Source organism: Centruroides vittatus, unplaced genomic scaffold (genome assembly GCF_030686945.1).
Source record: "Centruroides vittatus isolate TY-2023 unplaced genomic scaffold, ASM3068694v2 contig_854, whole genome shotgun sequence".
In the NCBI taxonomy this organism is placed as follows: domain Eukaryota; kingdom Metazoa; phylum Arthropoda; class Arachnida; order Scorpiones; family Buthidae; genus Centruroides; species Centruroides vittatus.
Window position 1 is genome coordinate 327,358 of NW_027122558.1, and position 26,616 is coordinate 353,973.

A 26,616-nucleotide genomic window follows, 5' to 3' on the forward strand; every position below is an offset into this window, starting at 1 on the left:
ATAACTTTTACGGCTGTTTCGAGTTTTTGTTGAAAAAGTAACTTTTGTATTATTAAGCAAAATAAATAAAATTGTGTGTGGCGCTTTCTGTTACGAGATTCTGTTATAAAAAACATTTTATAATAAAATCTTACTATAAAATGACAATATTTTTTTTAACGCGACCTCTAGAGAGTTGCCCGCACCATTCACACGTTCTACACGATTACCGCGCATCTTCGACAGACAAATAGACACAGTTTTTTAAAAATAATTAATAAAAACGATTATATATAAATTCAAAATTAAGTTTTTATTAATATTTTTACTGCATATTGTTGTTTGGTGCATATCACAAAATAGAAAACGAAGTTTAATTAATTTTTTTTCAACAATCAATGTTAATTCGATTTAAATCGGATAAAGATCTTCCATCTTGGCATCGAAAATTTTGCATCATTAAAGATAAAATATCTTTTAACTTCACAAGCCATAAATATGAGCACCCGCTGCACGAAAACGAATTCTCTGTAACAAGTAAAAAAATAATTATAGAAATCATCGATAAAATTACAGTATTTAAGAAATACAGTAAAACCCGCATAAACCGGAGTGGCACGGTACGAATATTTTTTCCCGTTTTGGACAGGTTTTACTGTCTATAAAGCATTATTTACTTCTGAAACTGACAAAACTCCCCCTTTCGTCCGAAAGACCCTTAAACAAAGGTAAAAACGCTTTTTCTTCTAAGGTCGAAAGCTGGTTGTGATCCAAGTTGACGATGTGAGGTTTCAAACCTTGAAAAGCTGTAGGCGATATGGAAGAAATTTCGTTAAACGAAAGATTAATCTGTAAAAATTAAGACGAACCTTTTAAATTTATCCGTATTATAATTTTTAAAACCGCCGATTATTCGACTTACTTCTAATCTCGGATGGTTTTCGTCGGATGCCATCGAGCGATCGTTTAACGATTTGATTTCGTTGCCACTAAGATCTAACAGCTGCAACGAAGGCATGTTTAAAAATGCTTCTTGGCCAACATTAATTATATTATTTTCGATTAGAATTATTTTCTTGAGGGATTTGTTATTAGAGAAACATCCTTTTGGAAGATAACGCAATCGGTTCTGGCCTAAATTCAGGATTCTCAACCTCGAAAACTTTCCGATATCTTCGAAAGGGAAGCTTTCGATCTGGTTCGAGTAGAGACTAATGGTATCGGCTATTTTCATCGAGTAATTAAAGGCACCGGATTCAATTTCGCGAATGAAATTCATGTCGAGATAGAAGTTTTGAGCTTCTACTTTCCGAAATAGATCGCTTGCCAATTTCCTTATAGCGGTTCCTTGAATCCAGACGTTGCGAACTTCGAACGGAGAAATTTTTTCGAAAGCCGAGTTAAGTTCCGAATAATTTTTTATTTTTCTACAGTTAATTCCCTCCCGATCGCAAGTACAGGGAGTAATTTCTCTACTAGGACATTCTTGACAGGAAACGGCAGAAAAAATTAGAAGTAAAACGAAATATTTACCTGAAAAAATTACCAAGTATTGTTTTTAGTATATTTGTTACATACGAGTAATAATAATAAAGTATTTTTAAAATTAATTTTAATCGAGAGTTTCGACGGGAGGATTCGAGTTCGAGCCGAATCCTCGAGGATGGCGCTTACTTTCCCACTAATATTTACATAGAAATTTATATGCAGTAAAACGAAAATTTTTCAGGAGAGAGAGAATAGTTTTAGAAACGAATTTAGAGTAATTAATTGTTACTTACCCATTTCTAATTCGAATTGCTTTTAAGATAAAAGTCAATCATTCAGCCTGCTTATTCTCGGGAGAACGAACAGTTGATATAAATTAATCGATAAATTTGACGAAATTTAAATGCGAATGGTTAGATTATCTAATCGTTGGTCTTTTATCGATAACTAAGAGAAATTCCAGCAACGAGTTGCGGGCGCACAGATATGTTTTAATCTTAATGTCTTAGTAAATTTTCACAGAGGCCGGATAGGTGAGTGGTCGGGACGGGTCGATAAATCCCGAAGAATTTTTCGGATCCCGCCCAATTGTGGGCTTGGCGAACCCACGATGGGCTTGTTATAAGAGGCCGTCGACTTTATTAACACTCTTTTTGCCCCGTGGGCACTACCACGGAGCAGAAAGAGTTAAAAAAGTATTTTCCTCCGGTACGTTAAAAAAATAACTTTTATATTATTAATTATTATAAAATGCAAAAAGCTTAATTTTGGGGTTGGGATTCATTTTTTTTTAATTAGCGTTTACAATTTTTTTAATATATAAAAAAATTGTAAACCCTAATAACAAGGAAACTTAATTTTTGGCTTCATTTTTTAATATATAAAAAATGTAACCCTATAACAGGAATATCTCTTTAGTCCGACCCAGTCGAGATAAGACACACGTCGAGAAAGTGGACGGTTATCTCCCCATCTCTTCGATCTTTTAACCCGAAATTTAATAGCATCGATGTCCCTTATATACCAGCTATTGCGCCAAATTTCGTTTTTTATCATTACGTCGTTCCGAGATGTTAAACGACACACACACCACGAAATTTTTTGACTTTTTTGGGTTCGGGAGGTCTCGAAACATAAAGATTTTCAAAAAAAAACCCGAAGGGTCAATTTGACACGATTGCAATACTTTCGGGCGTTATACATTACAAACCGGGAAAATAAAACGAAAAGGATACGATATAACATTTAGCATCCGTTAATAAGAGTGATCGATGCATCGACTAATGTCGTACGCTTTTACTTCTTTCGTTGTAATATTAACGTTTCCATTTCCACAATATTTACATATCTTCGTGTATAATATGTTCTTTAAATAAAAGAAAATATCAAATTTTATTGTGAAATTCTACAGAATGCGTACATTTTTAATCGCGCGCCTGTGTTTAAAAACGGCATCGAAATTCTGTAGAAATTTAAGATATAAAACTGTAATTCGTATCGAATAAGGAAAATTAAAGAATTTTATTATTATTATTATTATCGAGCGAAATGAATAAAATATAATAATTAATTTTCATTAAAAAGTCTGTCAAAAATGTTTATTACGATTTGTAATAATACATTCGGTTTTAAATGCACCAAATATTAGTTCTGGTCAAGTCGGTGATTTTCATTCCATTCATGCAACGGAATCCCGGAAGACGATATTGCAATACATTCTTGTTGATTACCATCCAGAGATAGTTGCATCCTTGGCACATGAACGGGTTAACTGAAGAATAAATAACAGATTCTATTATCTAAGATCAAATTTGTCAGAAATTATATTAATTACATCCACTTACGAGAGACGTCGATAACTCCGGCAACGTTATTAGTTCTTTGAAGTATGGGACCAAAAACTGCTTCTTCTAAATAGGGCAGTCGATTCATAGCCAGATGTAACAGTTTAGGGGCTGCTCCGTTAAAGGCCGTAGGAGAAATACTAGCTATACTGCAATTGGCCAAGTTTATCTGTAAAAATTATTTTAAGTTTATTATTCGCAAATTAGTTTTCATATTTAGTTAATTTATTTGTTTAAAACAGAAAACATTCTACGCAATAACGATTTAAAAGCGTGCTTAATTATTGCTATAGTAACGTAAGAACGTATTCCGAATTAATTGGATCGGATTTGTTGACGGAAAACATCGTTAAATTGAGGAATTAGTACAGAATTTTATGCTATGGCTAATACTAATTTAATCCTTCTACTATTATAGATGACAGATTTACTCGCGAAACATTGGGAGGATCTACAATACTTTTGTATTAGAACATACGTATACACGAGCGGTTCAAGTCCTGTCCGGAATTTCGGTAATGTCGATGGAACTGTATGCGCTACACGAAAACAATTTATGTTTATTTGTTTAGGTACTTCCTCTTCACATTCGAACACATCTCTTATCAAAATAATAGGATTTTTGCCCGCAAAAAAGAAGACTTTGGCTAGTGTCGGAGCCACCGCGTGACAAACTCTCCGAATGAATTCTGGGTGATTCTCCCGTTTCTCGAGGCCCTCTTCAAAAAGTCAAACGGGTAACGATCGCAAAATACAAATCCGGACCGTAAGCCGGACGATCCAGAATTTTCCAAATTCGTTTATCGCTTTCACCGTGCGCCAGACCGTGCACCGACACCTGTCAAATATTTCTATTTTAGGCACGGCATCGTTGCCAAAACGACGGGAGAAGTGTTTTCGTGTGGAGGAAGTACACCCAGAGAAAAAAAAGAACGTGATTACGTTTCTACAGTTTTATCGCCATTACTGATTTACAATACCGATTACTCGCGGGACTCCCTTTGTTTCTCAATCTTTCCTCCCCGCGAGCGCTAAGAGGCCATTGGAAACATTAAGGGTCTTCTTTTAACGATACCCGTCACGGGTTTAGCTAGGCCACAATGTGCGGCCGGGTGGCGAGGGATAGGCCCGACGTATCGAAGACTTATCGTCCCGCCCGCCTGCCTGTCGACCTGCCGAATTCGATCCCACAGCGCTAGGCCGTTTCCTCGACCGCCTTTCGCTGCCTCGTATTAATATTAGAAAAATACTGTAGTATGGAGTCTAGACGTTTTACAGAGAATGTATCCAAAAAGAAAATGAAAATTCTCATTAGTACTGGACAATAAAAGCAAAATAATCTTTAAAATGGCAATAATGACTGGCCCGCTTTCAATCTGACATAATCGGTACAGATTTAACACTTACCTGCAAAAAGGGATTATGTTTGGTCATTGCAAATGCCATTGGTCCTAAGATGTTTATTCTGTTGTGCAAAAGATCGATTTGCTGCAAATTGGGGCAATCGCTAAAAGCGTACTCTCCAATATTACGGATCCTATTTTCTGCTAAAATGACGGCCGTTAGACGCTGCATTCCCTGGAAAGCCTTTGCCGGAATTTCGTCGAGATTGTTTCTAGCGATATTGATCGTAGCCAGAAACTGTAATTTCTTGAAATCTTCGAACGGAACGGTGGTCAAAACGTTGCCAAAAAGACTGATAGATCGTACCGATAGTTCGGATCCACTAAACGCATTCGGGCTGACTTTGTTAATACGATTAACTTCTAAATGGAAAGCTTGTACTTCGATGTCTTTAAACATATACGAGGGAACCTGCGACATATCGGTTATCTGGATCCAAACTCCTCTGAAGGCCCAGGGTTTCGGGATAGAACGGAATACTTTCTGCAATTCCGCATCATCTTTGGCTTTCATGCAATTTATGCCTTCTCCGTCACAGTCGCAAGGCGCTATCGCCGACGAAGGAGGGCATAATTCGTCGTCGCCACCGACGCAAAGATGGAAGGCCGACAGTAATCCAAAGATGAACAAAAGGCCTGAAAATAAAATAAAATTCTTCATCTTTTTTTACGCAATTATTATTTTGAATTACCATTCATTGTAAAAATCTCCAAATTTGATTCCAAAGATATATAGCTAAGTAAATAAATAAATAAATATACTACATATTATTATTATTAGTGTTTAATCTGTAATAAATTATTATTGAAGTAGAAGTCATCTTACAATTTGTTTCCTTATTTTTTTATAAAAGGCCTAATTTTAATTAAAGGTTTGTAAATTCCACGCTGTAATAATGTATAAAAGCGTTACGATTTATCGATTCTCGGTGCCGCCGTAGACGGGAGACGAAATAGAAACGGCGGCATCGAAAATACGCGCGCTCACCGGTGGCGGGTTCGGCCCGGCCGAGCGCAGTTTTCCGGATTTTTCCCCCGTTGGTAACACCTAAATAGGGCAAGTTTCCCGTAAGAGTCCTCCCTTCCTCGGCGGATCTCCCACGTGTCGCGTTGCGGTAAACAAATAAACCAAATCCTCCGCTCGCTCGTCCCACGGGTTTCGCCTCTCATTTCAATATAGACTACACGTAACAAAATTTCGTGACGATACGTCCATTTTCGGTGCCTCCGTTTCTATTTTCATTTTTTTTTTTTTTTTGGTGACGATTTTACGCTAAGCATCTTGTATACGGTAGAACTCGGTTAATAAGTTTTGCGAGGGAACAGTTTAAAAAAACTCTTTAAGCAGAAACGAAATTAATATAGCCTTTCTTCCAATACTCCGTATTTATTTAATAATGTTTCGCTACATTTCAGTGAATTAGGTTTATACAGTATCTATTTACAAAATATTGTAAATATTTTATCTTTGCATTTAGATATTTCTGAAATGTATCCCGTTCGTCGGTTTTGTTACGTGAGAAAGAGAGAAAAAAAAGGGGGAAAAAAGTTTTACGAGTCCTAAAACAAAACACTGCACTGAAACTCTACGAAAACAGTATCGTCCGCGTATTGATAGCGCTTGTCGGAACTCGCTGTTTACTGTAGACGCGTAAAAAATTGTAAAATCCGTGTTCGAAGTAGCCTAAAGTCGCGCGCGTGATGACGCGAGAAATTTTACACATTCTTTCTTCCGTACGCAATCGATTGTTTAAAATTATCGACGGGATACGGTACTGAACGAGAACTTCAGTTTACTTAAGCGGGAATTTTTTAAAATAGGATCATTTTATGCAAAAAATTAAAACTTTTGAAATTAAATCTCACACGAGCAAACCTCCGATGCGGGAACCACTTAACCGAGTTTTATTGTATATAAAATAATAGATTATAATTCCTCAATCTTATATACGGGCAAACCCCGATTTATGCCAGGATTATATTCCTAGAGGAAGCGTGGATTTTTTCCTAATTCTTTCCGCCTCGTGGACGCTAAGGGAGCTTTTTTTTTTTAAATAAGCCCATTACGGATTCGGCCGGATCCGCAATGGGACGGTCGGAGGGTGCGGAAGGGGACCCGACATACCCGGAACGGACCACACCCCGAAAACTTCCCGGGATCGCTCTTAAGAATTCGATCCCGGATTCCCTAGAGCGGTAGACTGACGCCCGAACCGTCTGGGCCATGTTATTTTTGTAATTTTGCCTCGGCCATTCGGCAGTCCTAGCCGCGCCATTTTAATCTAGCAGCCGGAATAAATTTTAGAATATCGACTCGGAGTGTTAGACGAAATTTTTTTAAGTATAATTACTCTAGATGTAGACTGTGTTATTTTGCGAGTTTCGTTTTAATATACCGAATTAATTAGTTTGTTTAACGTACAAAACGAAAAAAAGAACAGTTTAGTGTCATCCTTTGGAAGAAGATAGATGCCATTTAATATAAACAGGAAATTTAATAAATGACTTTGTTGCTTAAATAAATTCGTAATTAAACGAGAGTTTAGAAAAACCTTAAAATACGCAGCCAGACATATATTTTGCGTACGGCGTTAAATTTTTTTATTCACACTCAAATTTGAGACGTTAGCTTGTTTAAAATGTAGTTAAAATGATACCGTTTCGTACGGGGGCCATTTTTATTTTTAACTTTCTCGGTCCTACGGGCTCTAAGAGGGCCTTTTTCCCGGACTCGGCACGCTTTCGGCCAGGCCCCCGACCGGGACGACCGGATAATGAGTAATCGAGTCTCACATATTCTACGTATCTCGGTTCGCGGACCACATAAAAACACCTCAAAAATATAAAATAATTTTTTACAGAACGTTTTTCTTTAATTATATGCAGTATTTTTGTATCGAATTTCTTGTTTCCCGAAAGCTAAAATACATTACATTACTTATCCTAGCTCTTCGATTGTAACGTTTCCAAATAATAAAACAACAATAGAAATTACACGTCTCGGTGAAAGTTTCCAGACTTTCTAGAATTTAGAATTTAAAAATCTATAATAAAAATGATTAAAAATATTCCATCTTTTCTTTTAAAATAATGAAAATATTGTATTTATTTATTAATTAATTTATGCCCCCATTTCCCAACTCCCATATAAATTAAGGGACACGTCGAGGGAACAAAAGCTTTACGCACAGGCAACGCGTGAAATTTTGAACATTTAAAAAAATATTTAATAAGCTAATATTCTCGATATTTTATTATACAGTATATTGTAATGAGAAATTTTTAAAATAACTTAGAAAATAAATGGACTGATCGATATAGATTACTTAGGCGATCTCGATCGATCAAAATGGTATTTATTCTGGTAAAAATCAAACAAAAACCGCAAAACTGTAAGAAATGGTATATAGAAACGACTTATACGATCAGAACGCGAATTTATTACAATCGGCCCCACCAAAGAGGCATTTCGGGCCCGGCATTTACCGGGGCCTCAAATACGATCGTTACGAATTATTCATTCCGTTGCATTCCTCGTATGCGAAGAAAAGAAAATTGTTTACTTTTGTCACGTTTTATTATTAAAAAATTAAATGCAGTTTTTTAAACGGGGTCGAGGAAAGTGGAGCTCTCTTCCTCTCCGAGGGGTCCCGACAGCTACGATACAATATTTGATTGTATGATCTTTAATGAGTTTACGTATTAAATAAGGAATCGAAAGCCTCAAACTGCAACATCTACTACATTAAATGTGTTTTATGTTTAATAATTAGGAAAGGCGATGGAGGAATTTAACACCAAAATTCCTCTTATTGGAGATAAATTACCAGAATTTAATTAATCGGGTAAAATAGAAGGAAATGTAATTAATTAGCATACGAAAATGCCACACAAATTCAAAATATTTTAGAAAAAAGATAAATAATTTTTAAACTTTATCGCCCCGAAAAAAGATTTTAAAAAAAATTCTTATTCCCCGGAGGAAAATTATTAAGCGCTTTAATAATTTTTGCCGGCAGAAAGAAAGCTTAACTTTTCGATAATTCATTTTTCCGAATTTAATCATTAATTAGTAATTTATTACTTAATTTACAAATCGACTTACCCGTCATTTTCAGGTCTTACCAACCGAATTTCTCTTCTTAACGTTTTATATCCTCGGTGACGTCACGCAAGACTTTTCACTTTCTCACGAAAACGCGCACCTGGCACGTTGCAAAATTGGCATATCAGCGCTTTTACGCAGATAAAAACTCGGTCCAGGATGTGCACGCGGCATTGAACCGATTAAAGATTCGTAAATAATTTATTAATATTGAGAATAATTCAATTCTTCTTCTCTAACTTACGTACTAGTTGCGACCACTACAGCAGTGGTTCCATCTGTCGGCGTATTATGTTATTAATTTTTAATAGCAAAAGTGAGAAAGCACAGAAATTAATTTTATATTATTATTATTATTATTGTTGTTTTTAAATTAAGCTAAATAAATTATTATTTTTAATTAATAATTTTTATATTTTTACTTTTTTCATAATTTAAAACTACAAATTATAAAAATAGATGAGGCGACGCCTGGATACGAGATATTTATCCTTTAAAATAGTTTAAAATTTTTCAAATTCTCTCGGTTTCCACAACGTTTATGCCGTTACTTCCTTAACTAAAGAAGGAATCTGCAGTTTTTATCTATAAAAATATATAATTTTTCATATATTTTTATAGATGGAGGCGAAGATTGAAGATAAAGAAACTTTTTATATTTATGTAATTTTAAATCAAGGCGATTCGTTTCGTACAATATTTTGCCCCTGCGCAAACAGACGTCTTAAATTTACTTTAAAGTGTGTTAAAATTTGATAGAATTTATTTTCCTTGTTTTTATCGTATATTTATTGATACAGAGTTACATCGGCGCGCATTTCTACCCAGCATATTTTTTGACGCGGAGACGGTGACAGACAGACAAATGTTAGGATACGGTTAAAGAGGAATTTGTGTGTATAATTTGTTTATTTATTTTTAATTTTCGCAATATTAAAAGCGTCGAAAGAAGAACGGTGTCTTTATAATAGCGGGAAAACAACAAATTGGATTAAAATAGAAAAGAAATAGTCTTCGACGGATGCCGATATAGACGGGCCGATCGAAGACGTTATAATTTTTATAACACATTTGGGAGGTCTGAAAGTATTTCCGTCGGATTTTTCGTCTGGAAGAAAATTTAATAATAAAATCTGAATAAAAGTTGAAATTGTTTTTTTCGATAATTAAAAAGCAGAGGTCGTTTTTTCCGGCTTAATTTAAATTAGAGCTAACCAATAAGAGTAGAGTGTGGAAATCATGTGCTTCGATCGTTAGCCCTAATTGGTTTGTGGAAAGTCCAATGAAAGCGCGAATTTTAAATTCAAAAGGAAAATTGAGAGAGGAGGAAGCGTTGGTCTGGTTAATAAAGCGGACGAAGAGACGAGGCGAGAGAGAAAGAGAGGAGTTTGTCAGGACGGGACGTGGGTGGCGGAGGAGCGGAGCGGAAATGGTGACGATCGGGAATAAATAAATTGGGCAGTTTGGAAGCGTCGGAGTCGGGGAATTCGGACGGACCCCGCGAGGAAGTATAGAAGAGGGTGGGACGAGGGACTATCGATCGCGGGTGAGCCTCAGTCTGGACGGGGGTGAGGTAGCGACAGCCGTACCTGTGTGACGTCATCGAGGAGGCAGACGTTGCCATTCCATGCCGGGACCCGTCTAGACGGGGGTTCGCTTGGTTCGTCGCCAGGCTGGCCAATCGCGGATGTCGAAGCGGCAAGAGTCGCGGGACTCACCGCCACCTGTTCCCCGGCGGCGGTGGCAGGACGGGTGCCATTGCCACCGTCGTCAAGAGGACCTATCGTCACCGCGTGGCGGCCTCTCGTCCCAGCCGACTCTCGGCCCGACGACAGATGTACGACAAGTTCCAAACATGGGCCCTGGAGACGTACGGAGACAGCGCCAAGACCAAAACCGTAACCAGGAGGAAGTATCTGAGGATTCTCAAGATCCTCAGGGGAGAGGAGCAGACCACCAGCGAAAACTCCAAGTTCCGATTTTGGGTCAGGGCCAAGGGATTCACCCTCGGTCCACCGGGAGCCGGGACTTCGCTCGTCAAGAAGGGAGAATATCCCTTGTACGTTCCATGTAGCAGGGTGCCGGTGAGTATATCTCTGCCCTTATACACGACTGCTTTTTTCCTCCTTGTTTTTGCTCGATTTATCGATCGGATGCGGCTCGACACGTGTTCTCGACCGATTTCGAACCGGCCTTTGGGCTCGTCCGCAATTATGGATCCAGAGTGAGAAAATGGCGTGTGCAAGGAACGAGTTTCTCTCCTCAAACTTTACACCCTTTTGTACGCTTTTCGCCCCCTCCAATCCCTTCCCGCCCACCTCTAACCCGTTTCAAACCAAGCCGTATCCACTTGTACCAACGAAAAATACACCGTTCTAGCTAAACGATTATCAACGTCTGTTTGTCTGTACGTCTACAGGCTCGAATTTCCTATTTTTAAATGGTAGAGAAATACGAATTACCTTTCATTTCCGATTATCTTCGTACGTTATCCGCGATAATATTAAAATTCCGTCGAGCGTATTAAACGACAGAAACGTTGCCATTTTCTAGATACCAGCTTGGTAAAAATGGCCCGAATGTACGTGTCTTCGACGCCTCTCGCTTCGTATCTGAATTTTAATAAATGAAAGCGCGATCAATGTTCCTTCATTAATTGGGATTTAAAGCCCCCCAAATCCAGTCTTTGCCTTTGTACTCCGCGTTGTGCAGTGGAGCCAAGCCTGGAAGTGTGTGTATCCAATAAAGCCGCCTTTTCCCAAAAGAGTAGGGAGGTTGTTGTCGCCGACGACTTTACTCTTCCTACCTGTTGTCGATTCTACGTCTCGTTACGACACACTCGTCGCCCAGAAGAAAGTTTAGAGGAAAAAAAATAATAATAACTAAAAATTCCACTCGTCTACAACGTTTTCCTGCTACAAAATCCTTTTTTTTTGTCTCGCTTTTGGTGACGGGATGTCTACAATCTGTCTGTGTCACTCTCGCGGGAGAAGCGGATAATGTCGGGAGTGTCCCGCAGATAGCCACTGTCCTCTGCTATTCACGGAGCTTCTAGCACGTGACTCATTTGGCCTAAAGTAGAATTGTTGGGATGTTATCCCCTCAGCCCCAGGGACAACCCCCTGCTGGCCCTTCACTTACAGGATCGATACCGCCAGTCTATTCTCGGTGCATTCTCTCAGTTCAGCTCTCTCTCCCGGCTGAAATTTCTCCACTTCTAAACTTGCACACACAGAATAAATTGTACACCGTACACCCGGTGAGTAATCTAATCCCACCCGAGTAATTTATTATTACCATTTTTAATTTGACACGTTTTCAACCCCTAAAAATAGGGCACGCACCAGAATTACCCATACACAGGATCGTTAGTTCAGGCGCGAATATGTATTTTTTTTTAACCTTAAAAAATTTAAGGTTATAACAAGGAATGTCCTTAAAAAATACTCGAGATTCTCGTTTCGGGGGTGGAAAGTTGGTCAAAATAATTTGAAAAGGGAGGAGACGAAGGTTTATGTTGGAAATTCTGGAGATTCGGGAGGAACGTGTAGGTGCGGATTGGACAAAGTAACGGAGGAAGTGTCTGCACTTTACTCTGCGGATCGATCGTTTTGTGGGATATTCAGGCAAAAGGGGCATTTGGGTCCTATCAAAACACTCGCAGCACTAGTGTGAGACGTGGTCGGGAGTTTAATTATTTACGTGCGCACGCAACCGATGTCGGATTAAGCGCGAGACGAACAAGAACACTCCAGTTTGATCAATGTTTATTTAATCATTAATAATATTAATAGTTTATATTCCGGTAAAGGTCGAAACTCGCCCGTTAAAATTAATTTAGTTAACGGGTTTTCCGTATTCAATTATTAATTATTTTATCGATTAATTTCCATCCACACCCGCGAAAAAATAAAAAATAATAATAATGGAAGAGCGGGAAGAGTAGACGGGTTTTATTTTGAGAGCGTATTCTATGTGGGAGTTTGGACAAATAGTGATTTTTGACGTGTAGGACGGCCCATCGGCTCGAAAAGGGAACAAAGGAAGTTAGGAGGGACATCCTAACGTAACTATAAGCCAACTGTGTGTGAGGGAGAGGGTTTATTCATCGATCGTTAAAGTATGCTTCGAAAGCGTCGTCTGAGAGAAGTTGCAGAGAGCCAACTTTATTGTGTGCCACCCTTCCAAGACTTGTAAATATCGATAACAAAGCGTAACCGCCAAAGTTTCGTTGGTAACGGACTCGTCTAAGAAGGACGACCGCTTATGGCAGTTTTGTCTTTGTAGACGAATTCCGGAGAAGAGGAGACCATCTACAAGAAGGTGGCGGTGGTGGAGAATTTTTTCGACATCATCTACGACGTCCACGTAGAGTCGGACGGAAAATCGGGAAAACATGCGGGACAGAAAAGAACGTACAGAGCGGTGAGAACAATATATCTTCTCACAGAAAGAAAAATGCCGGAGGGAAGGAAATCTGCAGATTTAATTAAAAAACTTGTTTTTTTCGGTTAGATTGCAGAAACGTACGCGTTTCTACCCAGGGAAGCGGTGACCCACTTTCTGATGTCCTGTGCCAATTGCCAAAAGCGAATGCACCTCGCGTCAGACTCGTCTCCGCCTCATCCTGGAGCAGGAAACGGGAAGATAGGTAGTCGCCATGGCAACGAGGTTAGCTGCAATCAGCGCTCAAAGGGAACATCCAGCACTCCGGGCGATTCCGAAGAGATCGACTATTCTCTGCCCATCACCACTACGTACCTGAAACACATGAAGAGTTTAACGTATGACGTCAACGGCACAATGCGTGTCGACGGAGAGGTAAGAGCAATCCGCATCTAGACTCAAATTATTTGCTTTCCAATTTTCCTTCCCATCTTACACTTTCCTATATTTTCGCGCTTACGGTTTCTCGCATTTGCTAACGTTAATCTGTCGACATTTGCATGCCCTTTGCGCGAATTTGAGTCGAGAAACGAGCGACGCCACTTGCGGAATGTACGAGTCGTAACGCCGATTTTTATCCAATTTTTTTTATAACTGCGACCACTTATTGGCGCCAATTTTAACCTACGGAAATCGGTAAAATGAAAAGAAATTCGTCGCCCGTCTGGAAATACCATCTGACGAATTTTACGTTTCCGAAGTTTTCTCTGCATCTCTCTTTTTTCCAGTTGGAGTTTCAGAATGTTGCTTTGACCTCATCTCCTCTCTCATCCGGATGTTTCCATGACGACGGAACACAGTAGGTATTTTCCGAACAGAACTAACAACTCTACTTAGAATTCGGGAAAAAATATTCCGTGAAAATGGCATTTTGAGCGGGCGTTGACAGAGGAGAATTAGCAGTTCTTTCTACTTTCTTTCTTTGTTTTTAAATATCGAAGCGCCCGATGCAATTTACTTTCGACTAATTCCGGAAAGGTTTAGAAAAAAATCAAACTGCGAATAAACATTTTTAAGTTTTATCGGCTTGGTTTACACATCTAATTACGGGCGATGAATTTTTGATGTCGAACGAGCATTCTCCTTTTTAATTCTTTGGGATTACCATAGAATGCGGTTTCTCTGCTCCGATTTGAAGCAGGTGTTTCTCGACGTCTCCCTCTGATCAATAAAGTACAGATTAGGAAAATAGTTTATTTATTCTAGTTAATCTAATTCGTTCTTTTTCTTGTGTTAAGCGAGAACAATTAAGAGTCTAACGCAGAAGGATCCTCCTCTTTATTTATTTATTTATTTATTTTCGTAAGGAATGTTCCTCCACGGTCGACAGCGAAGTGAGCGAGAATTGTCAATACGAAGAACCCACCCAGTTTGACACCTATCGCTACGACGACGGTAAAAAATGACCTCGTTTCCTCCACTTTCTCGTCGCGGATAAGGAGCCAGACGGCTCCCTTTAGTTTAAGAACATGACTTTATTTTCGAGGAACGTTTCTCTTTTCAGAAGAACAAGAAGAGTTGGGTTATTCTTCCAGTCAAGAACTGAACGATTCGAATGTGCCATTGGACATGACCAATCAAAACTCGTTAAACGAACCCATAAATATGAGCAAACAGAGCAACCAAGACGATAAAAGACTTAAGGTGACATTCCTCTTTATGAATATTGAAAAGCCGCGTAAGGTCTTCGAATATAAAAGCCGATTCGCGCAAATGTCGGAGTGACGTAATGCCGAGTCGCCGATAGAGAAACCTTTGCATTGTTCTCCGCAAACACGTTACTTCTCGGCCGGGCGGACGGGGGTTTTGGCAAAATTTCGCCGCCCCCGAAACTTCTGAATAATATACACATATAATAATAAAGCAAAGCGTAGAAAATTATATAAGCCTAAGACACAACTTCATTCTCGGCTTGACCCAAATTCGCGCTATTGATCCGCTTACTGTGCCACTCTATCCTATAATGTTCTAGTTCTTTGACGAGATAAAATCGAAATTTACGTAATTACAGACCTTAATATATAACTTAATTATATTTTATTGCTATAAATACGTAAGAATCGGCCGTGGGATACTCTTAAAACGGCGCAAAGCGGCGTAAATGATCGAATTGCCAACATTTCGGAGACTAAATTGGTGTAATTTTTACGGTGTCGACGACGGAGGTTTCTTTCTTTTATCAATTTTTACTTAATGCTGTATTGGAAAGGGAACGCCGGACCCTTCGGAAGAGCTGTCGATTGCCACTAAAGAAGACGAAGAAGAAAGTGACGAGGAGGAAAGCGATAAAGTAGAAGCTCATAATAAGTACGATCCCGAACGTCTCAAGGCCTTCAATGTAAGATTCTCTATTCTTCGAAGAGTGGAGTTTTATCGTTGTAAATTCTACTAAATACCGCGCAGAATATAATTTAATACGTTTCTTTCCGCTTATTCTAGTTATTCGTTCGGCTCTTCGTGGACGAAAATTTGGACAGAGTCGTTCCGATATCCAGACAACCCAAGGATAAAGTGCAAGCCATCATCGATTCCTGTCGCCGGCAATTCCCGGAATTTGCAGAAAGAGCTCGTAAGAGGATCCGAACTTATTTAAAATCGTGTAGAAGGACCAAAAGATGTCGGAATCAAAACGGTCTCGACGGGGTAAAACAGACGAATCAATAATAACCGCTAAAAATTTTAGTTTATTTTTCTTTTATCAACCGCGGTATCATTTTATATTCACAGATTCGTCCTACTCCTCCTCACTTAACTTCGGCTTTGGCCGAACAGATTTTGGCCAGTGCTTGTAAAAATGAAAGTTTGAACGCCAAGAGGATGAAACTCGGACTGAAACCGTTAGCAGTGAGTCATTTTGTTCGCATTTAAATTAGAAAAATTATGTATTTCCAATAAATGCGTTTCCCAGCGTAAGAATATTTTAATTACAATTCGAAATTTTATACTGTTTTTTTCCTAATTTAAACATTTGGCATTTTGAAATTAAATTTTATTATTAATTTATATTACGCGAGCCGCCAGCGATATCAATTATGGAAATTTGTGCAATACTTTAAATTTGTAATAAATTCAAGATGGCGCCGTAATTTTTTTAACGAGGGGGCGCTTAACCGAGGTTCTAAGATCTCGGCGCTTAACAAGTTCGCAACGCCACTTAAAAATTTATTCACATTTTATATCTCGAACTTTTAAAATTATTTTAAAAAAATATTATAATTTATCAGCAAAACTAACTTACATTTAAAAAAAATATTTAATAATATTTTCTCTTACAGAATTTCAACGTTTAAAATTTCTAATTTGACATTATTTTATTTGCCGTTCTGCTTTACATTTTAAAACCGAACATACATTGGCGACATAAAACGGAGCAATGAAATAAAGTTTCGGGATATTGAAAAAATCCCTTTTTATATTAATCTTAAACGGGCAAATTTATATTTAGACGATAGAGCGGCGGCACGAAAAGACGAAAGTTCTTTAATAACTCAATAATAAACGTTTATTTTTAGGTAGAAGTGAAAGGTGCGAAAGACCTGGAACACAAGTTATACAACAGTAACAACAACAACAACTGTCGGCAAATGGCGGTATTATCATCGGAGAACAATTACTCTCTGAACACCTGCCCCTGTTCCAATGGTGAGATTTTTGCTCTTCTATTCGCGTGCCCTCAATAGGTATAAGAAATATGTATCCTTTATTGCAATTTTCGAGATTTATCACTCGTAAATGATGCGTGATGATGGTCATTTCGGTTCCGACATTTTAACCGTACGGAGACGCTATTTCAAATATCGATACGCGGCGATAAAAATATTTTCTGCTTTAAATTTCTCTGCCTATTCGTTGCCGTGCCAAATGCCACTTTTTTCCTCTCTTTTTCTTTTCGAAAACTTAATGTAGGGAGTTTCGGTTATATAATTTAAGCGTTTTAAATATTTAAGTGTAATACGCGTCCAAGAGATAAGAGGAAAAAATTTTCTAGAAATGTAATTATTATAGAGAAGTGATTGGTCGGCGCCATCTATTGACAAGATATGAAAACTTGCTCATTTAAATTTACGATAATTACTTCGTCCTTAGAGGGAGCAAACGGGGCACTTGCCCCTCCTCGGGACCGACTAGAAAAGTCCCAAAATTATAATCGTAAAAGTGATTGAGATATGTGACTTACCCCCTAGACCGTCGGACGCTTTGTCTGTCTTAAATTCCCCCAAATTAAATAATTCGGTAAAAATTTATTGACGTAATTATTTGTTTCCAAAACTTTTCCCTCCCCCTGGAAAATTTTCCGCGAACGCCCACGATAATTACCATAAAATTTATGTAAATTTCTCTATAGGAAATTCGGAAAATAACCTTACTGCGTCATCGGGAATTAATTCCGTTGGCTGCCTAATAAGGGTCTTGTCTCTAGTTCACAAGATGTATCCCAGATTCCTTCGTAGAAAACTCAAAATAACCTAATTTGCTTTCTGCACGGTCTTAGGCTGGCCTTAAATCCTCGAGGATATCCATTTTATTTAAAACTAATCGCGTTGTAAGTGCTTTGATTTATAATTACCATTGTTTTCGTGTCTTTAATATTTAATTTCGACTTCTCTTTCGACCATAGAGAAATTGTGGGTAAAAATATTCTTTCTACAGAAGCTGTAGTTCCCGGAGAACAAAGTATTAATTCTATCAGATTATCGAAATCTTAGAATTCGACATCCCTTTCGTTCATTTCGTTAAATATGACCCATTCGTCGACTACGATGCCTCTTCATTCCATTTTTTCAAGTGTTCGGTTGTTATTATCTTTATTTGCGCCCGTTAATCGAGTTGCCGAATTTCATCCGTTTCCGTTCGTCTAATACGATCCTTAAACTTAGATTTACTGCCATTTATAGACAAAAAATGCAGTAGTAATTTTTAAACTTACCACAGGATTAATGAGTACGTCACCGGTATCACTACAGGCCTATAACTAGAAATAGCCGACTAAACGCGCTACTAGCGCCGCAATATCGAAGAGGAGCGGACTGTATTGACATAGAAAGAACAAAATACGATATGACAAAATAATGCATCATTGTGACGTTCGCGATACGGGGAGAGTGTTGTCACTTAGTTATTGTCCATCGTATTAGCCTTATTTATTGCACGGTTCTTACGATTCCGACGAATCTACTATATTACTTTTCTCATTTTGCAAAGATAGTGTTATTTAAGCTTCTCGTCTAAAATCTTGCGCTTTCCGCATCGATAGTGTTATAGACCAGCGCTTTAGCTCGTATACCATCACAATTAATGATGGATAGTTTTAATCATAGCAATTTACTAGGAATATTAAGAATAGTATCCGTAACAAATATAATTTACGAACAATACAGCCTGCACATCCAAACCCTAATGGAAACGAACTGATAGCGTGCGTCGTCTCTTCCATTTTAAGTAATGTTCGTCCATTTTCAGTTGTAATTAATGCAACAATGCTCTTGACAAAGTATAGGATTCGGATCCACGCGTAAGTATTCTTTTTACCATCTCGTTTGACGAATACTCAAAGTATTCAATCCGGCGAGCTCACATAATTCTATATCACGCATTTTAAGGCCTTTGGTAGTGTAAGCGCTCTTCCATATGCAGTTTTACCCGATAACTGTGCATATTTGATCAACGTGACGCGTAAAAATTCGACATATCGGCGATACTTTACCCAATAATTCGCATTACTTAGTCCTGTTACGTTTGATATTTTTCAAAAGCAATTGTGTACCTACCGTAACGGCCTAACAAGCCATATTGTAATTAGACACGTATCGAGATGCAGCGTATGTTACGCAAACGTCTCGCAATAAGCCAGACGCTTGGTTGACGTTTTAGTGTATAATACTCTCTCTATTTTACTTTCTCTGTCATCGAATTTTCGAGTCATTTCGCAGTAATAGGTTGCGAGATAAGAGCAAAATATGCTCTTATCTCATTTGCTGTTTTGCATGTAATTGAATATATTTATTTTCGAAGCGGCATTCATTTATTTTATTTTATCTTTTTTGAAAGGTCCGACCGATCTAAGTGTGAAGAAGCAGACGGTCAATTGCAGCAATTACACTCTTCATCCAAACGAAGTATTCGCAGTGAAGCAACTGATCGCAGGTTACCGAGAATCTGCAGCTTTTCTATTCAGATCGGCGGACGAATTAGAACATTTGTTACAACAGCAGAATTAATTCTTCATCCAAAAAATTACAAACACGATTAGGTCTATTAACTAGATTTAAGGGGACCAACTCCATCGACTTAAAAGGAAATTTAAACGTTTTATTCTCTTATTGACTTTCGGATTTGGTCTAAAATACCTAAAATTTCGAACAAACTCTAGCCATGCATATTTTCGCCCCCTATCGGTTATATTAAAATTACTTTCTTAATGATTTTAAGTGAAAAAATAAATAATTTTTAATTAATTTATCTATATTATTATTATTTTCGAGCGTTTAATTAAAATGGCAGTTTTAAATGCTTTCTGCATAACGAAATCTGTCTTCGGTATTGTAATCGTTCACACCAAGGCGCATTTGGAAATCGTAACCGGTTACAATTTCCAAACGCGCCCCTAGCGAATATTTCTTCAATGCTAGTTTTGGGCTAGAATTAATTTAAAACGTAATACGGCCTCGACCTAACGCAGTGTCGCCATCTCTTAAATACTTGAATAAGTAGGATGATCTTAATTACAGTTTATTAATTTTTTTAACCATCAATGTATTTAAAATTCTTTTAACAAGAAAAAAATAATCGAAGTATACAGGAGATCATTTTAGAGAAAGCTATTATTATAAAAATGACGATAATTTAGACATTTCTTCCATTTCTAACATTAAACTTTGATGGAAACCAAATGGTTTTTTCGTTTGATCATTAAGTAGGACGTTCTCACTTTAAACAGATAAATAGAAATGCGAAATCAATGTTGTAGAAATTTCGATTTTCATTTATTATTATTATTATAGAATTGCACAAAATCTATAAAATTTCCAGCAATCCGTATTTAAAAAAAAAATCTGTATTGTAACATTTGTCACTTACGTGAAGTACAGAGTACGTCCCCTTTACAGAGGTTTTTAGTAGCTTACATCACTACTGTTGGGTGGAAGATGCAACCAAAAACTGGCAAAAATCACCCGTCAAAATGTGCAGGAAGAATATCTTTCAATGCCCGACAGGCAGATTTCGTTATGCGCATTCGTGACTTTAATTTCTCTCCAGAGCCCGTCTCGCCGGCACAAAATGAGAACTTTTGGCCCGGTGCGAACCTCTCCGCGCTTTCTACAGTTAGGAGAAGTTCGGAGCGGGCCGTGCTAATAAATTTGGCAGTTTATGCCGGTCGGAGGGTGTTTGTTCTCTGTATGCGTAAGCTCGGAGGCATCCTGCGTTATTTTAAAGATATAAAGGTAAATTAAAGGAATAGAAAAAGTGTATATCATCAAATTCAAAAATATCTTTCTAAAATTTAAAATTAAAATATTTCGTTTCTGTTTATATTGATGTGTAACCTGCAATAATGCGATAAAAACAGGAGTTTTTATTTCCAGATATTAGCTTGTATGGATGTATTGTACATGAATGTTACATTGTATTCAATTTCCTTTCTCTTATATAACCAATATAAATACATTTTTAATTGTACTTCTATGTTTAAATGCGTACGCCAGTCTCTTCGCTATATTTGTTAGTGGCAGCGTGCATCTATTTATCCGCGCAGACTCGTTTATAGAACGGAGTTTACGGCCGATTCTTTATTATTATAATTATTCCGACGAAGAATATCGCATTTAAAATATTTTTTTATAAATAAATAAATTAAATTAAATTAGTACAATTTATTTTTCTTCGATAATGATTCTTGGAATGATATGTATATAATATAAATATTATACATGTTTATATAAATGATAATTCTTCTTATTGATAATGGAATTAGGAAAAAAATTCAATAAAATGTACATATTTTTGCTTTACTTAAAAAAGCTAACATTCGTGTTAGTGATTTTTAAATAAAATTTTAAGGAGAACAATTTTTCTGCCTTTTCTTTTCATTTAATTTGAAGATCGGAACACAATATAGAAAAGGTTAAAAAGTCCTACTTACTATTGATACAAATAAATATATAAATTCCGAGATGAAAAATGATGTAACAAATGAAATCCTTTGTTTGTGTATATGACTGTAACAAATCATATAAATGAACAAAGGAATAAACCCTACGCATTAAACTGGAGACAATCTTATCCAGCACATTGAATTATCTTGAATGGCACACAACCAAAAATTTTATTGGCGCTTTCAAATGCTTTGATATAATTGTGTAATTTGTATGTTATACCTTAACACATTAGTGGACTAGTGTTTCTAGTTTGCCGGTCCGAATCCCGCTTTGTGCGCGCCGACGTTTGCACCCGTCGGATTTTGATAGACTGCTCGCGGAGTATTTTAAGCCCTAAAAATTATTGTTGTGTATAAAACTAACCGTGTAATAAATGACACGTTTGAATTTTTTAGATTCGGTCAAATAGATTTCATTTTCAGACTGTCTCTTGTCAATTCTAATCTCACACATTTTTATAACAATGTTTGTATCTAAGATTCAACAATCTAAGTAGTGATGTGTGTGAATTGAAATTTTAATAATTTTACATCTTAAAAATTAAATTGCTATGTGAAAGGTTAGTTGATAATTGTTCTGTTACATTATTCATCTTCAAAAAATTATTCAATTTAAATGTTTTGCAAAGAAAGGAATACAGTTATAGTTATTATTTTTATTTTAAAATAACTTGTTTATCTGGAAATCTTTATTGCGTAACATCAATAACTCTTTGTATATGTTTTAATTTATAAAATAATAATTAAATAAATTTTTACAATATCAAAATAATAATAAAAAAAAACTTACACCGATTTATATAAATGAAAACATTTTATTTTAACTACAGAATTATAAACAAAAGCTAGGCTAAGCAATGGCACTTTAGCCTGCGAGGATTAGATCTTCTCCCTCGTTAAATATAAACAATTTAAACGAAAAGTAGACTTTATTCTAAAAATAAGAGGGATTCCGATCTCGTCCTCGATTTTTTTTTGTACAGGATCTACGGGTTTCCGCTTACGGGAAGAACCGTGGAAGACCGTAAAGACGACCGTTCGAATTATCCCCGCTTCACAAAATTTATTTATTTATCTGCATTAAATTCTGTAGTATAGAATTATATTGTTAAATGTATAAAATTGTAGAGCAAATTTATATCTAATATTTTTATAATATAAACTAGAACAGACTCACCCTTTTTGTAAAGCAATAAGAGAACAAAATTTAAATACAAAAATCAATTATGGATTGATGAAATACAGTAATTTGAATTTAATATATGTTCTATATTTTAAAGATATTAATATATATATTTATATACAGCAAGATTTTATTCTTGCTTACATTAAACATTCAATGTAAATAATTTACATTTCTAACTGGAATATTCTATTAACAAATGTCTCTAGACATGAGCATGTTCTTGGGACGGAGACTATTTCAAATATATTCGAATATTACATTAAAACTGTGGCACACTTATTTGGCATATTAGTTATATTTTAAAATCATTTAATACTCAAAAATTTGGTAATTTATACCAAGTTAACTCGCTTGCATATTATGCCAACAAATGCAATTGATATGGACGAGGTTAAAGTTACAAACCAAGTTCCTGGTCCCTTTTAAAAACTTTTGTGGCACACGACGTCGACGCTAACGCACAAAGAAATCTTTTGGACGCCACCGTCCGCTTCTCGAACGATGCACCGTACCGTAATTATACATATTTTCAATCGCTCGTATTATAGTTTTGGTAAAAATAGTCCATAGAAAAATTAAACGCATTATTGCTTCTTACTAAAAAATCTTTTTCTCCCCTTTTGACTTTTAAATAACTTCGACGAACCCGATCGTCGATACTCGTTTAACTGCAACGGCTAGATTTTTGATAGTAAAATGTGCCTTATAAATATCTGAAGATAATTTAAAGAATGCCGACGTTTCGCCAGAAAATAACGGTACAAAAACTAGATATGCTACTAATTACAATCATAAACATCAAATTTACTAGAGATTACTTTAACATTAAATTTTTATAACAATAGATATATAGTTTATATATACTCTGTCATAAATACATAAATTTTTTATTTATGAAAACCACAACAGATGGTTGACATAAATAAAAAAACAAAAAAGTCCTCTTTTTTATAGCAATATGTCATGGAAGATTGCATTTTTACTTTTTATCTACTTTTTATTGCTACTCGTGGGAGGTAAAGTGGCAGACTTCTGAGGTTGATATTTGTGTATAGAACGCATAGATGATCTGCAAAAGTAAACATTTTTACATTAACTCAACAAATTTTATATTCCATAGAATAAAAGTAAGAAGGAAAAATGAATAAATAAATAAATAAAATCTGATATAGGTATGATTTAAAGTAAAACAATCAATAATTGCGAACGTTAAAGGTAAAATATCCGAATTCAAAAATCCAAAATGTAGCGTAAGAAGAGAAAACTGTAAAATAATGTAGAAGAATTGGTAATTTTATAATCGTGGAACAATTAAAACTAATTGTTGATAATTGTTTACTATTAACTATAAACTGCATTAACTCTGTCATGTATCATAAATTGTGAAATTTTTATATTAAAATGCAAATCTGAAAAATTTCTCAATCAGATTTCTATCCGTTAATTAAAATTCATTGATTTTTGCATTACATTTTTATTGCTTTGTTACTTTTCTTGTAGTAATATCATTGCTGCAAAGAAAGCCCTTACATGCTGCAATGGAAGGTCTTACATGCCACAAGGCATTGCCTTTCTTTTTTAGATAACAAAATAAATAAAATATAACAGAATACAATATAATATGCAATGCTGTATATTTGAATCGGTATATATATTTGTATAAATCAGAAAAGATTAATTACAAATTTTCAATGGTGTAACAGTTGCAAAATCATCTGTGAACGTTGTTAGTATAAATTATACTTCAAAGCATTCTTTATTTTTAAAAAAATGTAAGCATTAAAATATTATTCACTTTGTAATTTGAAATTTTACACAATAAAATTATTATAATTTGTATTGATAAGATGTTTAATCATTAATTTAAAATCATTTTAAATACATAAAAGAATGTATATTATAAATTTACAGTGGTCAAAAAGTCAGTTAATCAAGATATAGTTTTAGGAATGGTTAAAACTGATTTGATTGAACTGCTTCTTTGAAAATGACTGAATACGCAGCTGCTCCAAATCAGTTTTAACCATTCTTAAAATAAATCTCTGTTAAATGACTTTTTGCTTTTCAATGACAATTAATGATAAACCTAAAATCTTTATATCCTCAAGTACTATGTAAAAATAATTATCATGTAACTTTCCACAATATTATGCAAAAATAAATTGACTTTTGCATAATATTGTGGAAGTTACTTAAATCCTCTTGGGGAAATACAAGATTTGATTTAAAAGTATTGTCGACTTTGTTCTAAGAATTCTAATTTGAGCATTAAATGAATACAAATGCCTGTAAAATTTTTAATCTTCATTACATTCATCATTCTCGTTGTAAACGGCAAAAAACAAGAATAAATTATAATTAACAAGTTTAAAATGTTTGAATAATTGAAAACAGGTCTAATATTTGCACTATATTTATAAGATGACCAAGAATTTGGCCAAATGTGTGTTTATAAATGATAAAAATGTAATTCAAAATTAAATCATACTCATCTTCAACAAAGAAGATTCAACCAACAGTGAAAGTGCAGACTTATGGTGCCAATTAGTATCGTCGATTGTCAATTAACACTAATATTTTTAAATTAATGCTTCTCGTATTACAATGGTATTCACACCCGAATTAAAATCAATTTCTTAAATAATATAAATTCATAAAATGCTGTACCTGGGTGATGTTCTAGCTTCAAGCTGGGCTGCATAACCACATTTTTCAATTTTCTTCCTTAGTCTCGTTACCCAAAAGTTTTGTTCTTCAATACTTCCGGCCAGTAACAAAAGTTCTTTTGCAGAATTAGGATCATAATTAACTTTACATGGTGCAATAATTTCTTCTTTTTTGTCTAAATGATCTTTATGCACTTTTACTCTGCATCCTAGTAAACAGAATAATATTTATTATCACTTAGATATATTTTATAAGTTTTTTTCTTAGAATTAAAATGTTTTGTTACACTGTATAGAATTTTAATTTTCTTCAATAAATTTCAATTTAATAAACCCAGTAAGTCAAAATTTTTTGCAAACATTTTATAGAAAAATATAAAAATATAACATCATTGGACTTCTAAATATATGCATTAAGTTCTTACTTTAATAAACAAATTTAATAAAAAAACCCAAAATATAAATATATAAATAAATACTTAAATTTCTAATCTGAATTCAAAATCATTCTCTTTTAACTAATCAACTATGTATAAATAATGGTTTCAATATAAAAATCAACCAAATTGTGCATAAGTCATAAGTAGGCAGGCCACAGATATTTGATATATTCAATATATATGAAAAGTAGGCCTATTTCTATCATAAGTAATTTGTTAAATATATTTGTGGGTTGGATTGATGTATGCTGCAGTCTGGGCACCACTGCTCTAGCAAATGAATTTTAACTACATTAACCAGTAATAACATGTAGTGTGTAAAGCAATGATGAATGTCAATATTGACTGTAATGAATTTTCTACACTTATTGATACAACAACTAGAAACAACAGATTATGTGAAAAAAATAGAATTTATAAATAAGATTTACAAATGTTTCTTCACTGGGCAAATTGAAAAAATTGTAGACCTATAAATTCCCACTGTCGCTGTCTGTCCTTCCTTAATCTTGAGAATGACAATAGATAAATGAAAGTCAAGACCAGATACGGAAAGCTTAGGAACAGGAGGCCCCAATTAACTATATACAAACTTCTGGTTTGCACTGGAAGTCACGTTATTTCAATTCAAAAATTTTCCTCTGAAAGGAGTTAGATAGCTGACCGACACGACTCTATTGCTAGCAAGAAAGTATGATGTATGGGAACAAGACACTACTTATTTGAGGTGGAGAGCATATATTTTAAATTAAATAAATCAAAAATTGAAGCCCAGCTTTGTGATTACGTCAATTACAATAAATAATTGTTTGTTCTATTTGGTATATTTTCAAAAATTTTAGGCTCAGAAAAATGATATAAAAAGTTATTGAGTAATCAATCTCTAAATTTATATGAAAATGAA

At 35.5% G+C, this 26,616-nt stretch overlaps 4 protein-coding genes across 5 annotated transcripts in view; 1 reads left to right on the forward strand and 3 right to left on the reverse strand.

Annotated features, from left to right (window-relative positions):
- Nucleotides 1-367: 367 nt before the first annotated feature.
- On the reverse strand, nt 368-1,884 carry LOC136982626 (oplophorus-luciferin 2-monooxygenase non-catalytic subunit-like). Its single transcript, XM_067279184.1, has 4 exons — nt 1,761-1,884; nt 902-1,512; nt 657-828; nt 368-507 (listed from the first exon to the last, which is right to left on the reverse strand). Exons 1-4 carry the CDS (start codon nt 1,762-1,764, stop codon nt 368-370), a joined length of 927 nt encoding a protein of 308 aa, XP_067135285.1. The 5' UTR covers nt 1,765-1,884.
- A 1,164-nt stretch (nt 1,885-3,048) lies between these two features.
- On the reverse strand, nt 3,049-8,949 carry LOC136982627 (oplophorus-luciferin 2-monooxygenase non-catalytic subunit-like). Its single transcript, XM_067279185.1, has 4 exons — nt 8,820-8,949; nt 4,719-5,350; nt 3,312-3,480; nt 3,049-3,238 (listed from the first exon to the last, which is right to left on the reverse strand). The coding sequence occupies exons 1-4, from the start codon at nt 8,824-8,826 to the stop codon at nt 3,096-3,098; spliced, it is 951 nt and encodes a 316-aa protein (XP_067135286.1). The 5' UTR covers nt 8,827-8,949; the 3' UTR covers nt 3,049-3,095.
- A 1,090-nt stretch (nt 8,950-10,039) lies between these two features.
- Nucleotides 10,040-19,649, forward strand: LOC136982545 (nucleolar protein 4-like). The gene is made up of 10 exons (XM_067279042.1): nt 10,040-10,903; nt 13,107-13,244; nt 13,335-13,640; nt 14,573-14,660; nt 14,770-14,909; nt 15,475-15,603; nt 15,705-15,908; nt 15,993-16,109; nt 16,778-16,907; nt 19,314-19,649. Exons 1-10 carry the CDS (start codon nt 10,655-10,657, stop codon nt 19,481-19,483), a joined length of 1,671 nt encoding a protein of 556 aa, XP_067135143.1. The 5' UTR covers nt 10,040-10,654; the 3' UTR covers nt 19,484-19,649.
- Nucleotides 19,650-22,215: 2,566 nt separating this feature from the next.
- The window catches only part of Rok (Rho kinase), a 129,590-nt gene continuing 125,189 nt past the window's right edge, over nt 22,216-26,616 (reverse strand). For both annotated transcript variants that reach the window (XM_067279044.1, XM_067279043.1), the window contains 2 exons: nt 25,274-25,481; nt 22,216-23,675 (listed from right to left, as the gene is read on the reverse strand). In XM_067279044.1, the coding sequence (XP_067135145.1) occupies nt 23,597-23,675; nt 25,274-25,481 (287 nt within the window). In that variant the 3' untranslated portion in view covers nt 22,216-23,596. The remainder of the gene's footprint in view (nt 23,676-25,273; nt 25,482-26,616) is intronic.

Bases quoted from the DNA above. Each gene is read 5' to 3' on its own strand.
- LOC136982626 (XM_067279184.1), bottom strand. The intron at 829-901 runs GTAAGTCGAATA...TAATTTTTACAG, and splicing joins AAAACCATCCGAGATTAGAA to ATTAATCTTTCGTTTAACGA. The intron at 508-656 runs GTAAATAATGCT...TACTTGTTACAG, and splicing joins GAGTTTTGTCAGTTTCAGAA to AGAATTCGTTTTCGTGCAGC.
- LOC136982627 (XM_067279185.1), bottom strand. The intron at 3,481-4,718 runs GTAAGTGTTAAA...TAATTTTTACAG, and splicing joins AACATAATCCCTTTTTGCAG to ATAAACTTGGCCAATTGCAG. The intron at 3,239-3,311 runs GTAAGTGGATGT...TTTATTCTTCAG, and splicing joins CGGAGTTATCGACGTCTCTC to TTAACCCGTTCATGTGCCAA.
- LOC136982545 (XM_067279042.1), top strand. From the start codon at position 10,655: ATGTACGACAAGTTCCAAACATGGGCCCTGGAGACGTACGGAGACAGC. The intron at 14,661-14,769 runs GTAAAAAATGAC...TTCTCTTTTCAG, and splicing joins CACCTATCGCTACGACGACG to AAGAACAAGAAGAGTTGGGT. The intron at 16,110-16,777 runs GTGAGTCATTTT...GTTTATTTTTAG, and splicing joins TCGGACTGAAACCGTTAGCA to GTAGAAGTGAAAGGTGCGAA.